The sequence below is a fragment of the Dromiciops gliroides genome, chromosome 5 (assembly GCF_019393635.1).
Source record: "Dromiciops gliroides isolate mDroGli1 chromosome 5, mDroGli1.pri, whole genome shotgun sequence".
NCBI classification, from domain to species: domain Eukaryota; kingdom Metazoa; phylum Chordata; class Mammalia; order Microbiotheria; family Microbiotheriidae; genus Dromiciops; species Dromiciops gliroides.
The window spans coordinates 201774481-201792215 of NC_057865.1; the positions used below are offsets into that span (position 1 = coordinate 201774481).

At 43.3% G+C, this 17735-nt stretch overlaps 1 protein-coding gene across 1 annotated transcript in view; it reads right to left on the reverse strand.

Annotated features, from left to right (window-relative positions):
* The window catches only part of CACNA2D4 (calcium voltage-gated channel auxiliary subunit alpha2delta 4), a 174946-nt gene that overhangs the window by 128780 nt on the left and 28431 nt on the right, over positions 1–17735 (reverse strand). The window contains exons 10-19 of the mRNA XM_043967622.1: positions 16217–16291; positions 12969–13058; positions 12737–12850; positions 11867–11945; positions 10340–10473; positions 6790–6867; positions 6079–6159; positions 5631–5705; positions 2925–3011; positions 111–182 (exon numbers count right to left, since the gene is read on the reverse strand). Of these exons, the coding sequence (XP_043823557.1) occupies positions 111–182; positions 2925–3011; positions 5631–5705; positions 6079–6159; positions 6790–6867; positions 10340–10473; positions 11867–11945; positions 12737–12850; positions 12969–13058; positions 16217–16291 (885 nt within the window). The remainder of the gene's footprint in view (positions 1–110; positions 183–2924; positions 3012–5630; positions 5706–6078; positions 6160–6789; positions 6868–10339; positions 10474–11866; positions 11946–12736; positions 12851–12968; positions 13059–16216; positions 16292–17735) is intronic.

Here is a 17735-nt window from a genome sequence, read left to right on the forward strand (position 1 = left end):
CCTGGTTCTTCTATTTCCCAGTCCAGTTTTATTCCCATTACCCAAGACCAGTAGGGAAAGATTCCCCATCACATCTGGGGGACTCTAAGTCTCTGCCTATACCACCTTACCCCTTTGTCCACAGGGACTTTCACATCCATAGTGAGAGATCCAGTTTCCCCATTGATCATGGCTGTTCTCAGCTGCAAGGAGAAGAGAAGCATTGGAATTTATCCCCTGGATCATACTGGAGCATCAGAGAGGATGGAGGATAGTAGCCATCCCAGTTTAGTAGAGGTGAAGGTGAACATTTGCTGTCTGTTTTCTGTAATCCGGGCAGACTGCACACATGGAATCCAGAATCAATTCTAGAGTTCTTGGAGTATATTGAAATCATTCAACTCAATTCAACTGATATTTATGAAGTGCTTGCTACATGTCACACTGGTGGTATGAAAACAAAAAAGACCGTATCCTTGAAAAGCTTATGGTGCAAATGTGCTGAACACACAAATAATTATGGCGCAAGGTAAAGGCTTGTGAAGGGGGAAAAGGAGAAATTTGCATGAGGTTCTGGAAAAATCGGAGGTGGGAGGGATCACTTTAAACTTTTTTTTTTTGGTGAGGCAATTGGGGTTAAGTGACTTGCCCAGGGTCACACAGCTAGTAAGTGTCAAGTGTCTGAGGCTGGATTTGAATTCCGGTCCTCCTGAATCTAGGGCCAGTGCTCTATCCACTGCTCCACCTAGCTGCCCCTTAGGGAGGGATCACTTTAAACTGGGGGTATGTGACATAGGGTACCAAGGAAGAGGGGATATAGCTGACCCATGTCATGAACAGAAAGGATTGCAAGAGGAAGAAGAGATCTGCTTCAGGGTAGATTGATGTATGGCATATTTTTGTTTGTTTTCATTGTTGTAATAAGCTCCTACTGTTGTTGAGTTGTTTCAGTCATGTCTGACTCTCCATGACCCCATTTGGGGTTTTTTTGGACAAAGATACTGGAGTGGTTTGCCATTTCATTCTCCAGCTCATTTTACAGATGAGGAAACTGAGGCAAACAGGGTTAAGTGACTTGCCCAGGGTCACACAGCTAGGAAGTGTCTGCTAGGAAGAGTCTGCTAGGAAGAGTCTTAGAAGGCTGCCTTAGGCATTTAGAGATTAAATTTGCTAGGGTCACCCGGCTAGTATATATCAGAGGCAGGGTTTGAATGCAGGTCTTCTGGCCCCTAAGGGCAGCCTTGTATCCCCTCTACCGTTGTAACAATACATGTTATCATGATTAAGACGAGAGAGGACAACAGAAGCTCTCACTTGGATGGCATCTTAAACGTGCTTTCCTCACAACAGTCCTGAGGTAGATTAAGTGATGTTATTCCTATTTTATAGATGGAAAAACTGAGGCTCAGAGAGTATGTGATGTGCCTATTGCTAGTACATGTCCTCTTGTCTTGAACCCAATCCGACCACAGATTTTGTGCTCTTTCTACTATTCCACCCCCTATCTCATACATCCCCTTTTAGATCACTGAGCTGCCAAAGCTAAGTGAGCGAGACCAACGTATGGTCTAAAAAGAAATGAAGAGAGGTTCCTTTCCTCTGTAACTGGATCCAGTAATAACCACAACAATGGCTGAGGATGGGTCCAAGGATTGTAACTGGGAAAAGCATTTTGACAGACTCAAGGTCGATCACTTTGCTCTCAGGGAAATGCCTTGTGTCAGGGAAATGGGCTATTTATAATCACGGGAATGAAGAGCACTGTAGGCTTTTATCATTCTTTTCCTTTAAAAGGCTCACATACGTCCTGTCATTCATTCTCTGGGTGATTCTTATCTCCGTATGACAGCTGGTCAAGCCAAGAAATGAAGTGATGAGAAAGTCATGAGAAATGTCTGTGGCAGAATCAGTCCTTTGGTATCGAGGTGTCCTCACTCTCATCATCATGTCCCTTTCCTCACTGCAACCCTGTGACAGGGGTGGTTCGAGTGTGGTTACTCTGATTTTACAAATGAGAAAGCAGAGGGTTGGAGAAATTAAGGACTTGCCTTGGATTCCCAAGCTAGTAAGCATCTAAGGTAGGATTTGAATCCAAGTTTTTTTTTGACTCCAAGTTCAGAGCTCTAGCCCCCATATACTTATTCCTTTTGAATTTCCACTCCTAAACTCAGCATTTTTTTTCTGTGAGATTTTATTCAGACTACCTAGAACCCCTTTGCCTTAAAGTGGAAAAATCAAGGACTTGCTGCCTGCCTGTCCTCCCACATGGGTTTGTAAGAGGAGGAGATTGAACACAAAGCTTGTGTGCATGTGAATAAGATGTCTGTATGTTTAGGAGCAGCAAGGCGGTGCAGTGGATAAGAGCAGTAGGCCTGGAGTCAGGAAGCCCTGAATTCAAATCTAACTAGGTTTGTAACTGTGGACAAATCACTTCACCACTTTTTGCCTCAGTTTCCTCATCTGTAAAATGGAGATAATAATAAATAGCACCTACCTCCCAGGGTTGTTGTGAAGATGAAATGAATAATATTTATAAAACACAATGCCTGGCACATAAGTTATATATAAATATTATTATTATTATAAAGCTTGTATGTATGTGAACAAGATGGTTTGTGGATGTTTAGGGGCAGCTAGGTTGTACAGGTAGATTGTTGGCTCTGGAGTCAGGAAACCCTGAGTTCGAATTTGACCATAGATACTAGCTGTGTGACCCTGTAATAATCTCCATTTGCCTCAGTTTCCTCATCTGTAAAATGGGGATAATGACAGCATATACCTCCCAGGGTGGTTGTAAGGATCAAATGAGATAATCATTGTAAAGCGCTTAGCACAGTGCCTGACACACAGTAAGTGCTACATAAATGTTAGCTATCATCATTGCTAGCATTGTTATTGTAATAACAATAGCTGCTCTACCCTCTCCCTCCCTTTCCCTCACTCACAATTTCATCTTGGTCTTCCCATTCCACTTCAGAGAGATCCACGCTGTTGTAGTTGGGCTTGGGTTTCCACTTCTTTCCATCTTTGTACTGAAGTGGGCAGCAAGAAAAAAAAAAATATAAGTAAATGAAGTCCCCCCTCCCTGGAGCCTCCCTAGCTGCTCATAAAAGAAGAGATTCCAAAACTCTGAGAGGCCAACAATTTGACAAGTATTTATTCAGTATCTACCTTGTACAGGACACTATGTGAAGTACTGAAGGGGTCTTTCAGTTAGTCAATAAACATTTAGTAAGCATTTATTAAGCACTTACTATATGCCTGGGACTCTGCTAAGTGCAGAGGAGGTGAAAGGCATTCTATGCCTTCAAATGTTTAAATAAGAAATGGTCCCTCACAGCTTTAAGAATTTGCCATTTTGGGGACAGCTAGGTGGTGCAGTGGATAGAGCACTGCCCTGGAGTCAGGAGGACCTGAGTTCAATTCTGGCCTAAGACACTTACCACTTACTAGCTGTGTGACCCTGAGCAAGTCACTTAAACCCAACTGCCTCACCTCCCAGCCCCCCCCCCCCAAAAGAATTTGTCATTTATTTGGTAAGGAATAGGGAACCATTAAAAGCTTTTGTTTTAGAGAACTGAAACGAGGCTCTTTTCATGGTGGCAAAAAACTGGAAGCTAAGAGGGTGGCCATCAGTTGGGGAATGGGTGAACAAATAATGGCCTATGAATATAATGGAATTACATAAGAAATGATGAAAGGGGCTCTCTCAAGGAAACCTGGGAAGTTCATTTGAACCGATCCAATGAAATGAGAAGAATCAAGAGAACAATTTACACAATAACTACAACATTGTAAAAACAAACAACTTTGGAAGAGTTAATGTTGCTCAATGCAATGATCAACCATGATTCCAGAGCGCTAATGATGAAAAATATGTCCCTTCCTCCTGACAGAGAGGTTGTGAACTCAGTATGGAGGTTGAGATACACATTTTTATATTGACCACATGGGAATTTATTTTGCTTATGAGGGTTTTGTTTTTGTTTTGTTTTGTTTTGTTTTTCAATTGCATAAGGGTAGTCTATGGGGGTGGGTGGGAAATTCTTGCTAATTGAAATTAAAAGAAATTCTATACACAGGGAAGATTGATAAAAATGAACGATAAAAACCTCATCATCTTAGAGAGCTGATTAGAGCATTGAGAGATTAAGTGACTTGTCTTGGGTCGCACAGCATGTATCAGAGGCAGGAGTTGAACCCAGATGTTCCTGGCTTTGAGACTAGCTCTCTTTCCAACATGCTGTCTCTCAAATTTAATAAGATAAAATTTAATAGGGATCAATGCCAAGTCTTGAATTAAAAAACCTTACCTTTATAAGTCAAAGGTGGGGTAGACATGGCTAGGCTGAAATTCAGTGAGAAAGATTTAGTGTTTGGTAGCCTGCAAACTCAATATGTAGTTGTTGTTCAGTCATTTTTCAGTTGTGTTTGATTCTTTGTGACCCCATTTTGGGTTTTCTTGGCAAAGATATTGGAGTGATTTCCCATTTCCTTCTCCAGCTCATTTTACAGATGAGAAAACTGAGGCAAACAGGGTTAAATGACTTGCCCAGGGTCACACAGCTAGTAAGTGTCTGAGGCCAGATTTGAACTCAGGAATACGAGTCTTCCAGACTCCGTGCCTGGTGCTCTGTCCACCAGACCACCTAGCTCTCCAACTATGCAGTAGGTTAATGCAGTTGCAGGAAGCATTGAGAGAGGAAGAACATCTTGCAGTAAGGACAATTTCACTGCTTGCTTTCCTGGTCAGACCGTAGCTAACATATTATGTTCCGTTGCGTTATGGGAGCCATATTTTAGCAAGGAGAACTGCAATGGGAAAGATGGAGGCCTGTGCCATGTAATTATCCGGTGAGCCTTATAAAATGAGAAAAGAAGACTAGGTATAGGTGGAAAGGGCTTATATTTGTTCTGTTTGACCCTGGAGGGAGGCCAGAGCTAGGAGCAAAGAGTGAAAGCTGGAAAACAAAATTTAGGTTTGATAGCAGGAAAAACTTCCTAACCATTGGAGCTACTTAGAAGCAGGATGAGCTAGCCCATCGTTGTCCCTTATTCGAGGTCTTTAAGGAAAGGCTGAATGCCCTTCTGTCAGGCAGGCTGCGGAGGGAATCCTTTTTTAGGAATTGAAGGTACTCAATGACCTCTGGGGTTCCTTCAGTGATTCTGTGAATTTTCAGTCTCTCCAAACTTCCATTTCTTTCTGTTATGGGCTGCTTGCAGACAAGTCCATGTAGACTGAATATTCATGAAATACGAACATTTCACATACAAAACGGTGGTCCTCCCAGGGCATGTTCTGGTTATATAATTGCTACATTCCCAGTGGGAAGTACAGTGATGTAAGTAGGTTATAGAAATAGAAGCATGGAGAGCCTGGGGACTTCATGCTATGGGATTTCTCTATCTCACAATTTAGCACTTAGGCATATATTCTCTTGGAAGCTTCATTTTTTGTTTCTCATGCTCTAGTCTTGGCAAGTAGGTTATAAGTTTGCAGAGGGAAGGAAGGGATGGTGCTTTACATTTTCTTATATCCCTTACAATGCTTAATTCAGTATTGGGGACATGACAGGTGTTCAGAAAACACTGACTGATTTCATGAACTACCCCAATTGCCCACATATGGGTCTCAAAGCATGTGTACCTACCAAGGGTCGGAGGTCAGGATGTGAGAGGATGTAACCATTGTTGGTATTCAGAAAAGCGTAACCATGCACCCCCAGCTGTAAAAGAAAGGAGGGAAATACATTTTTCTTGCTTTATCTATTGTGTAGTTGGGATGGGAGTGGAGTTCATATATGATAGTGTTATCATAGTTGGGAAAGGGGAAATTGGGCAAAGATGGAATTCCATTAAGAGTTTTCTCCCTATCCCTAGCCTCTTTCATATGAATGTTTTGATATGTTCCATGCCAGGCTCTTCTTTGGATAAGCAGATGGAGAGGGTCTCAACCTTTCTCTAGATCTGGTTGCATCTGCTTACAGGTATCAATGGCTACAGGTAATCAATGCAAAGTCAGAATGAGGCAATTTGCATAATAGTTGGGTGTTTCCCCTATGGGGAGAGCCAGCACTTTGCCCCAGACCAGAAGCTTACCTTGTATCGGGGAGCCAGCTTCAGCAGCTCTCTAAGAGGTACATCAGAACCCACCACACCCAGGAGAATACCATGAGATCTCTGAAAGGGTAAGCACTAGATTTCAGTTTTGATTCAGTTCATCAAACACTTGTTAAATCCCTACTATGTATAGAGCGCTGTGCAAGTGGAGCCTGGGGGAGATACAAAATTTAGATGGGACACAGTCCCTGCCTTCAGGGAACTTACGGTCTAGTCATCCTCTGCACAAAGACCATTCTGAAAATTTGGCTTCTCTAAGTTATAGAAGAGGCACACACCTTTGGAGACACTTTCTTTGTATGTAATTTTGAACTCTACTTTCCCAGAATTCAATCTAGGGCCATGAGTAGGATTAGCAGGGTGAGCTTGTCTCTTATGAAGATGGAGAGAAAGTTACACATAAGGATGCATTTCCTGGTTGGTGGAAAGGCAGGTGAGAGAGGATGTGGAATCTCCCTCTTTAGAGGGCCTTCAAAACAGAATCTGAGCGTGAGCTCTCTTGGTTATTGGTTCTGCCCAAAGTCAGGCATGGAGACATCTAATAGGACTTTTAAATCTGTCCAAGGGGTTGAGTGACTAGCTGTAAAATCTGACCAGGAATCCACTATGGTCATTTCAGTAGACCCGCCTTCCCCCGCCCCCCCCCCCCCCTCCCGTCCATCTTGTGGGAATCCTGGGGCTGCTACTTACGGTCTCATTCTTTTTGCTGAAGACCGGCATGGCTACTGTGGTCATGAGCAATAGGCTCTGGGGCTGCAATGCAAAGAGCTGCAGGGAGGAGAGAGCAAAAAACAAGATGTTGGGACTGAGAAATTTCATAGGTGCCCAAATTCAAAACACTGGTGTTAGCAGAGGATATGACACTGATAGTTACGTGGGTATCTCTTCTACCATGGATAAGGAGGATAGGAAGTAGATCTGATTCAAAGAGGCTGTCATCCTGCTGCCTGGGGGTGGTGGAACCAAGACTGCTTCTCAAACGAAAGTCTAAGTTCTTAGTGAGGGCATGCCAATGAATCTGAGATTCTAGTGTGGCTCACTTAGCATCCGCTTTAGTCAAAGCAAATCTCAGAATCCCAGTACTCTCGGCCAAGCTCCCATTCAGACTGCTGAAAGCCTTCTGACGTACTGGCAACATATAAATGATTCTTGTGACTGTGGAATATAGATGTAACACGTATGTCCAGAAAACAACAAAGACATACCACCATGTGAGCACAGAGAGAATTCCACATTGAGGTGGAGATCAAACACATTCTGCAGGTACAAACCACAGCACAGACACGATCAAAGGGAAAGCAGCACTCACACTTGACTTTTGATAGACACCTACTCATATGTTAAGCCACAGCACCACAAATACATGCCACTAGACAGTCAAGTGTGCCACTGATCATTCAGTCATGAGACATACACATACACATACACATATACCATCTCTCTCCCTCAGTCAGGACCCAAGATCTGGGATCTTCCTCAACAAACCAGTCCAGGTCATGAAATCTCACCTGCCTCACCAACACCAACTCTGCTACCCAGAGAAAGGAATTTGCATTTTCTTTTCTCTCTCTCTCTCTCCCTCTCCCTCTCCCTCTCCCTCTCCCTCTCCCTCTCCCTCTCCCTCTCCCTCTCCCTCTCCCTCTCCCTCTCCCTCTCCCTCTTTCTTTCTTTCTTTCTTTCTTTGTTTCTTTGTTTCTTTGTGTCTTTCTTTCTTTCTTTCTTTCTTTCTTTCTTTCTTTCTTTCTTTCTTTCTTTCTTTCTTTCTTTTTTCAATAGAAAGGTTCCTAGAAAGTTGTATGCTGGTTGATCTTTTGCAAATTGAATCACATTCTGAATTCACTAGTAGAGTTAGCTCTTTAAGGAAGCTGTGGTGAGAGCTTTTGGAAGGTTAAAAATACTTTGTGAAGTGTCCCCTTCATCTGTCGGTTTTGTAAATGAATATTTTACATGCCTGGCTTTGTTTTTAATTTGTTGGCACATCTGTATTTCATATACGCTGGCCTGATGGCAAGATACTGGACCATGAGTCTATGAAAAGGAAGCACTTCTCTCCTTGTTCAGGTATTGAAGCATTTCTCCAGACAATATCAACCTTGTTCTTGCCTGTCCCTTTCTAATGGGATTAGGTATAAGAATCCAGGTTCACCAGCACTCTGTACCTGATGCAAAATTCTAACCAATTCCCTTTTCTGTTGTCTGTAGACATCTGCCAAGGTGGGTTAAGGCTGACTATGGGCACATGCATGCCTCACATTTGTGATTACAGAGGCTTGGCCCTAGATTTGCATTAGCTAAGGACACTTCCAAAGTTTACAAAGAAGCCCCAGGAAAGGAAGGCAAAACCAAGGGAAAGAATGGAGAGAGTAAAGTTTTCTGGGAATGTTGGCTTTCTCATGTTTTTTTTTTAATTGTGGAGAGTGAAAGGATAAGATGTTTAAGATAAAGGTGAAGGTACATCAGCCAAGGTGGTAGAAGGAAAAAGAAGAAACATTGATGAGGAATCTGCAAAATGCCAAGAATAAGCTGAGGCAGAAAAAGTCTGGCACCATTTCTATAAAAGCAAGATGGTTTCCCTCTCTGCCATCAGCCCTGGTTTTCCCAGATTCCTGCTAAAAGCTTCCTCTTAGAGCTGGCCACCAGCTGTTAAAGGCCCCTGAGTTCCAGCTTCCATACTCTGCTCGTCTTAGTCCTTCTCTGACTCCATTATTCATGAGCCCAGCAACAGCCATCTCCTTGATAGCTCCCCCATCATGCAGACAGACAGACAGACGTTCACACAGGAAGGAAAACCACACTTAGTGCACCAAAGAGGCTGTTACCTCCTCAGACTGTGGCAGCTTAGGTACAGCATGGATGAAGGGAGGAGCAAATAATGTCAGAGAATGGAAAGCATGAGACATGGTGGCCAAGGGAGGCAGGAGCAAAATGAAGACGCATTCATTCGCTCAATAAGTGTTTATGACACACCTACTGTGGAGCAAAACCTTGCATTAAACATCAAAGGAACATGAACAATTTAAGGAGAAATCAGTCCAGATGAAGCAAGGGTCTCCCCATCTTAAGTAAGAGTGCACCATGGCAGGGCAGCTAGGTGGTGCAGTGGATAAAGCAATGGCCCTGGATTCAGGAGGACATGAGTTCAAATCCAGCCTCAGAGACTTGACACTTACTAGCTGTGTGACCCTGGGCAAGTCACTTAACCCTCATTGCCTCGTAAAAAAAAAAAAAAGAGTGCACCATGGGAGCAGCAGATGAACAATGTTAGGAAAACATCTTGGTTGAGTTTCTTAAAGGTAGGTTAATACGACTATGGGCAGATCAAACAACTTTATTATTCCCAATTAATAAATAAGAAGCAAGAGTAACTCTGCCTTTGGTCAATTAGTCAAGTATTTATTAAATACCCTCTATGGACCAGGTACTGTGCTAGGAATTCAAGTATAATACAATGTACTGACAAGGAACTTAGATCTAGCAAGTCATAAACAAAACTGGATGGACAACCTTGCAATCTTCTCTTTCACTAAGAAATCCTGGGCACGACTCTGCTTTTTGATAACCGTGTTAACACAACATGTTAAGTTAGTTTCTTTCTCTCAGGAGGAGGCTTTCAGTTTGCTAGGTATGATTTGAGGGGAGCTAAGAAGCTACCTCCTCTCAGCCCCCAAATCTCTCCTTCACACCACCTGAAATTTCAGCAATAAAAATGATTTTTTAACCTTCTAGGGAAAGAGGAAGGAGCCTCTTTCAAAATGCAAATTTATCTAGAAAGAGTAGCCCATTAAACTAACATCTGCCACTAACACTTGAATGCCAATGAATGTATCTAAACATGAGAGAATTACTAGGGGAATATGAATTTTGATGTGGGGAAGTAGAAAAAATTTCAGAGCAAGACATAGCCCAGAAAGGATTGGCCTGAGTGGTATGCTAGGGTTATAGACTCCAAGTAGCTAGGGAGCAGCATTGGGGTACCTAGGAGCTCGGGGTGGGATGAGATATCAGGAAGCAGAAAAGGGGTATGGGTGAGGGAAATTGGAGAGCAATGATGACAAACTTCAAAACTTTGTCCAGGGCAAACCCTGCTTACCCACTTCTTGTCTTGGGAATGCACACTTCCTGTGTGTGGCTATTTAAGATTCATCCATTAAGGAGAAGGGGGGATAATGAGACTAGGTTTTCCCCAACTTCTTTCAACTGGGCTCTGAACCCATAGTCTGTATCCCACAAGTCCCCTTACCTTGCTGTCCATGTATGCCTCAGTCCAGATGATGTCATGGTCATGATTAATGACCATGGGGCGGCTGAGCACATGCAAGTACTCCATCACATTCTCCTGGACGTCTGCCAGGGTGGAGATCTGTGTGTAGTAGCCTAAGCAGAAGAGAGGAGGACTTGAATCACCCTTCAGACTCCCTGTCTCCCTGCACATTATCTTTTCATGCCTCTGGTCGGGGATTAGTCTGGACATAGGATGGAGCAGGAGGAATTCAAGGATAATTGGACTCCAGGCAATCTCCAGGTTAGTTCCCTTGCTCCAGAGATGGCAAAGGCAAAGGTTGCATATAAAAGGTAATTATAAACAGAATGGAGACTTGCTGCCCTTCCTATTGAGTTCTGAACCAGAGAAAGTGGAATAAATTATATTAATCAATCAAACAGCAAACATTTATTAGGCATCTGCCAGGGGCAGCTAGGTGGTGCAAGTGGATAGAGTTACAGGTCTAGAGTCAGGAAGACTCATCTTTCTGAGTTCAAATACAGCCTTAGACACTTACTAGCTGTGTGACCTTGGGCAAGTCACTTAACCCTGTTTGCCCCAGTTTCCTGGCAAACCACTCCAGTATCTCTGTCAAGAAAACCCCAAATGGAATCTTTTTTTTTTAAATTTTTTTGGTGAGGCAATTGGGGTTAAGTGACTTGCCCAGGGTCACACAGCCAAATGGAATCTCAAAAGAGTCAGATAGGACTGAAAAGACTTAACAACAACAACAACAAAATGATCTTAGAGCTGGAAGGGACTTTAAAGATCAATTTAGCCTAGTCCTTTTGTAATGTTCCCATCTATAAATAAGGGATTAGACTAGATAATTGTTAAGTTTCCTTCCAGCTCCAAGACTTACTGATTGTGTGACATTGGATGAGTCCTTTAACCTCTCTGTCTTGGTTTTAGTAAAATGGGGATGATTATATTGGTAAAATGGAGAGAGTTCTGGAGTCAGAGGACACAGGCCTAGACCCTTCCTCTGTTGTTCGCTACTTGTATGGCTTTGGGGAAGACAACCTCCCTAGGCCTTGGTTTCCTCAGCTAAAAACCAAGAGGATTAGACTAGATGGACCCCGATGTCACTTTTAACTCTAGATCTACATCCCAAGGGACTTGCTCAAGGTCATACTACTTGTCAGGTATACTGAATATTCTTTTTTGCTTTATTGTGCTGCTTCCCTCTTCAGCATGTTAGAATGGCTGGAGAACATTTGGCAGATGAGGACATTGCTGGCCAGAAGACATTTCAAACTTGACAGCTGCTAAGGTGGTGGGGAGTAATATAGAACTGGCCTTTTCCAGAAGAGAGAGGAAGAGAGACCACAATGGCTCCTGCTAAACTCCACCCGTTCCCAGCCCCCGATGATGGAAGATCTGTTCTTAGCATTTCTGTCTAGAAAGCCGATATCACGGCTGGTACCATGTTGGGTCTCTGGTCAAAACTAGTCTTCTTTTGTTGCACATGTTGACTTGGGGATGCTCCAATAATAGGCTATGTACCTTTGTTGTTGCATGCAATCCACTTCATCCTGTCAGCAAAGGTGACCTCTCTCCCAATGAGGTAAGTAAAAACTCGGACCTGGTCAAAAAAGGAAGGAAGGAAGGAATGAAGGAAGGAAGGAGGGAGGGAGAGAGGGAGGGAAGGAAGGAAGGAAGGAAGGAAGGAAGGAGGGAGGGAGGGAGGGAGGGAGGGAGGGAGGGAAGGAAGGAAGGAAGGAAGGAAGGAAGGAAGGAAGGAAGGAAGGAAGGAAGGAAGGAAGGAAGGAAGGAAGGAAGGAAGGAAGGAAGGAAGGAAGGAAGGAAGGAAGGAAGGAAGGAAGGAAGGAAGGAAGGAGGGAGGGAGGGAGGGAGGAAGGAAAGTAGGAAGGAAGGAGGGAGGGAGGGAAGGTCGGGAGGGAGGGAGGGAGGGAGGGAGGGAGGGAGGGAGGGAGGGAAGGAGGGAAGGAAGGAAGGAGGGAGGGAAGGAAGAAAGGAAGGAAGGAAGACCTAGATTAATTCAGAAAACCCATGCAATCAGTCAGCCAGGAGGTAACTTCTGGCTTCATCATTAATGTTACTTACTTGGCTCTCACATAGTAAGTGCTTTATAATTTCTAAACTCTCAATGCTTCTCTCCTGCTCTTCCTCCTGTCCCCCTCCCCCATTTCCCCAACATGGAAAGCAGAAAACTGAGACATTGAAAAGGCCCGTGATCTGATTAAAGAAGAGGTTGAGGACAGAGGCAGAGAGAGCAGAGCTGGGAACACATTTATGGCCCTTTGATTTCTGAGCCTTTTACCACAATCCTTTCCTGGTCCATCTTCTAGACGAGCGCCCTCCAGATCAATGGTGGCAATTATCACCATAGCCCTTCCCCATTCAGAAATTAACCTTTCGGTCAGGCCAGTTATACTTCTCAAATACAATCTCATAGTCCTCCACTGCCCCATCAGTGATCAGCATGATGGCTTGGTTACAGAGACCTCCTCGTCCATCCTGTCGGAACTGGAAGGACAAGGGAGAGAGAAGGAAATGGAGAACACAACAGTACTATGCTCCCTTTGTTCTTCTCCCTGGCCCCTCCTCCATGCCCCACCCCCAGCCTGCTACATAGTGCTCTAACCTGCTTCAGGATCCTGAAGGCTTCACTCAGGGCCTTGTTCACAATCCCCACACCCTTGACCATTAACTCTTCCACAAGCTGCTTGAAATGCTGGCAAAGGAAGAGAGAGATGGAAAAAACACACAAAGTTCAATCATATAGATATACCATGAGCCTAGGGCAGGAGGATGCAGCTGCCTCCTGTTAGCTTGGGTGATTGGTTAGACCAAACTGGTATTGAGGCTAAGGTTTGATCAGTTAAGCACTTTGATTTATGATCATACTCAAAGAGATGTTTCCCAAATACACACCACTGGTTTTAAGAGTGAGGAGTGAGGGTATGAATGGCTCATTACAAATGCTTCTCTAAGAAATGATCGGCCAGAGCCAGCATCTTCTCAGCCTTTAAGTCTTTTTAAGTCAATGATAATCATGAAATCTCAAGAGCACTTTCTGTAATTATGGCCTGTTGTTATTAGGGGAATCTCCTGAGATATCAAAGGGTTCAATGATGGACCCAAGTGAGAAACAAAGATACAAGGAGGGGTAAAACTCAAATATTTTGTCCTGTAGTTCACTGTTTTCACTACCAAACATGTATACAAGCTTGCATTTGGGAATCAACCCAAAGTCTCATATACCATGTACCACCCAAAGTCTTTAAAATTTTAAATGGCACTAATACTTTTGGGACAACATACATACACACACACACACACACATATATATATATATACACATACATATATGCATATACATATACACATACACACATCTGTAGGTATACAATACACACATAAACACACAGATATAAAAGTATGTGCATAAGGTGGTACAGTGGATAAAGCCCTAGATTCAGGAGGACCTGAGTTCAAATCCAGCCTCAGACACTTGACATTTACTAGCTGTGTGACCCTGGGCAAGTCACTTAACCCTCATTGCCCCACAAAAAACAGAAAACAGAAAACAAAAAGACCCAAAGTATGTGCATATATTCAGGTATACCCATGCATACCCATACACAAATACATGTACACATACATGCATATATATACATTTTTACTAGTTCATTCTGCCTCTGAGACATGACAAAACAAAGTTAAGTTTAAATCCTATATGGTCACTGATAAGATACATGACCTTCAAAATTGTACTTTACTTAATTTCTTTTTTAAAAGTTTGGTTTATGCATTGTTTTAACCACAGACATTTTCCTTTTTCTCACCACCATAAGCCTCTCTTGCCACAAACAGATAAGTAAAGATGGCACAGAGACCATGTCTGACAGAGTATTCAACATTCAGCATCTACAATCCCTCCCACCCTTTTTTTTTTTTTTTTTTGCAGGGCAATGAGAATTAAGTGACTTGCCCAGGGTCACACAGCTAGTAAATGTCAAGTCTCTGAGGCCGGATTTGAACTCAGGTCCTCCTGAATTCAGGGTCAGTGCTTTATCCACTGTGCCACCTAGCTGCCCCTATGCTTCCACCCTTCTTTCAAGAAGAATAGCCAATAGTTCATCTCTCCACCCTTAGCTAACATTTTAAAGAGCTTCTCTCAAGGGCCCAAATTAATTGGTTGTAATTTCTCCTCCTCTCTTTTGCTCTAAGGTGCCCTTATTTAAAGATTTATAGGGTCTCGAAAGCTGGAAGAGACCACCAATTACCATCTAGTTTACCCTCTTCATTTTATAAATGAGGAACCTGAAGGCCAGAGACTTGGACAAGGTTACACTGAGGGTGGCAGAAATGGGACTAGAATACACTTCTCTTTGCATTTTAGTTCAGTGTTTGGTTTTTTGAGCCCCACCCCATGTAAATAGAACTGAAATGGTCCAAAAACCCAGAGCAGGAGGGAAGGGGTGGGGCAGGGGTAAGGGCTACCCAGATAATCCACAAACTGGATAATCAGCCCCTGAGTTCACTGGATTATTTAACAAATATTGAATATCAAAATACTCTGCTGGACACTTCAAAATATGTATCATTTCATAGGGAGTGTGGATACTTTCTCCAACCTTGCCTTCTATGCACCAAATGTACAGACCCTCATAATATCTATTATTTCATGGGGACAGGTGGGTGCTTTCTCTCCCCACCCTACCCATACACAGGGCACACAGACCCTATAGGGCTCGAAGATGTTCTTCATGAGTTGCTGAGACCAAAAAATTCATCATCTGGGGTGACAAGGTCCTGGAACAACAGAGTTTGTCACTGTGCCCATACTCAGAGCCTGTCAGGAGCTTGGGGCCTCACTTTGAGAGTACAGCTGGGGGAGATGTAAGATTAAACAAGAGTCCACACCTGCCTCCACAGAGGTTACAACCACATAAGTCAACTAGTAATTCTTACAAATTGACTAATTATTCTAATTAAGAATTGACTGAGTGAGGGGCAGCTAGGTGGCGCAGTGGATAGAGCACCGGCCCTGGAATCAGGAGCACCTGAGTTCAAATCCGGCCTCAGACACTTAACACTTACTAGCTGTGTGACCCTGGGCAAGTCACTTAACCCCAATTGCCTCACTAAAAAAAAAAAAAAGAAGAAAAAGAATTGACTGAGTGAAATTAGTCTTTTCTTCTTCCCTTGAAAAGCATTTGCTATTTGCTCTGGGCAAGTGGTTCAGTCATGCTGTATATATTTACATAGAATTGTGCATCCTTCATTGTCAATGCAAGTTCAAGAGAGAAGCAGATTCTCCACTAATCCAGCGCCAAGGAGAAACCATGCATCTTGGTGTGGACACTGTGGGTATCCGAGAAAACTAAAACAACTTCGTTTTGTGTGGAGTTCCACTCTCTTGCCCCTGACTGGCCCATACACCCTGTTTGTACTACAACCCCCATCCTGGCGGTGACCTTCCTTACTGCTCAAAGGGCATTCAGTCCTATCTATTTATTGGGCGGAATTACAAGAAAAAGCTAACCTGAAGAAGAGCCTTTCCTGTTACTGGCCCAGCTATAGGCCCTCTCCAATCAAAGGTGACACCTCCCCTATTCCTACCCAGCAAAGCCCACCAGAAACAGCCTTGCCCGATCTTTGAGTACCCCATACTCAATTCACCTTCTGCTCAAATTGAAACCTATATAAGCTTTGTCCTTTGGTTCCTTTGGAGAGTCTCTGTGTGGGTGGGGCTTCCTTGATGGTCAACTCAATAAACCTTCATTGGTCCCCAAATTTATGGTAGTGAGTTTGCTTTTGGTTTTGGATTTGGGGGTTCTGGTTCTGGTTTGGGATGGTCCTGACAATTTTACCCACAACACTCACCTCTCGATTATCTCTGTCAGCCTGGACAAGGATCCCTTTAAAACAAGGTTCCACATAATGAACATAATCATTGTACTGTAGCCAGTAGGAGGGAGAAGGAGAGAATGAAACAGGGTCAGGTTAGATAGTCGATCTCCGATGAAGCTCAGGCAGGAGGCCTGCAGGGTTAGGCTCATCCAAGGAGCCTGTGAACACTTGTGCCATGGTCAGGAGAAGGAACTTATACATGTCAGACTTTGCTAGGATGGCACAGGTGAGCCCTGAGTGTTCTGTCTCTACTCTTCTGACATCATGGAAATTTGACCTGATACAGATGTCATCCCACCTTGAAAGAACTGAGAAAAATAACTCCTGCTGAGAAAACTCACTTGGTCTTCTTAGCAATGACTTGAGCAGGTACAATGTAGCAAATAGATGACTAACCTTAGAGTCAAAAAGACTGGAGTTCAAATCGTGACTTGGACACTTAGTGATATTGGACAAATTACTTAACCTCTCAATGTTCCTGGAAACTTCTAAGACTATAAACTGCAGCTGACTTTTTCATCTACAACAATGGGGAAATTTTTCTACACTAATGAAATCACATAGCTGAACTGAAAGGGAAAAAACAGGCAAATTACTTGAGTAGCATTTAACATTAATGGTAAAGTGCTCTTCAATTAGCAATCACTTAGCATCATGTATTAAGAGCTAGAAGAGACCTTGGGGTCATCTAGTGCAGTGGTATTAAACTCAAATAGAAACAGGGCCACTAAACCATACCCAAGGATCCCTCAGCCACATATTTATTTACTTAGGAAACCATATACTTATACCATCTATGTTCTCTTGCAGTTTTTCTATCTTATCTATCTAAATATATCCTATTACATTTTCATGTAGTTCTGCATCTATCTTGCCCTCATGTTTGATGCCTCTGGTCTACTCCAACCCCATCATTTTTCAGATGTGGAAACTGAGGCCAGACATTTGCCCAAAGTCACACAGATAGTAACTGGCTGGGACAGCATACAAACCCCAGTCCTCCGACTTCAAATCCAGAGCTCTTTCCACCACACCTCAATTTCAAAGCATTTTATGTGCAACATTCCCATTATACCTCTGTGGGCTAAGATATAGTTGGCAGCGTGTGACCTCCCTATTTCTGCTTCTGCCTTGCCTTGAGGAGAACCTTCAGACACGTCCCTCCTTAGCACTCTTCTTTGTCATTCCTCAAAGGCTAGAGATGCTGCTTCAGGTGGCTGATGTAGCTCTGGCACAATAGGGGAGATGATGGGGCAGTTAGGTGGCCCTGGATTCAGGAGGACCTGAATTCAAATCTGGCCTTGACACTTGACACTTACTAGCTGTGTGACTCTGGGCAAGTCACTTAACCCTCATTGCCCCACAATAAACCAAAAAAACATAATAGGGGAGATGACTTCTCATCCCCTTCCTACCTCCCCAGTCTTCCGTCTGTCCTTTTTTTCATTGCTACAGGCTGGGAGAATATCTTTTCTTTATCAAGTGGGGAAAA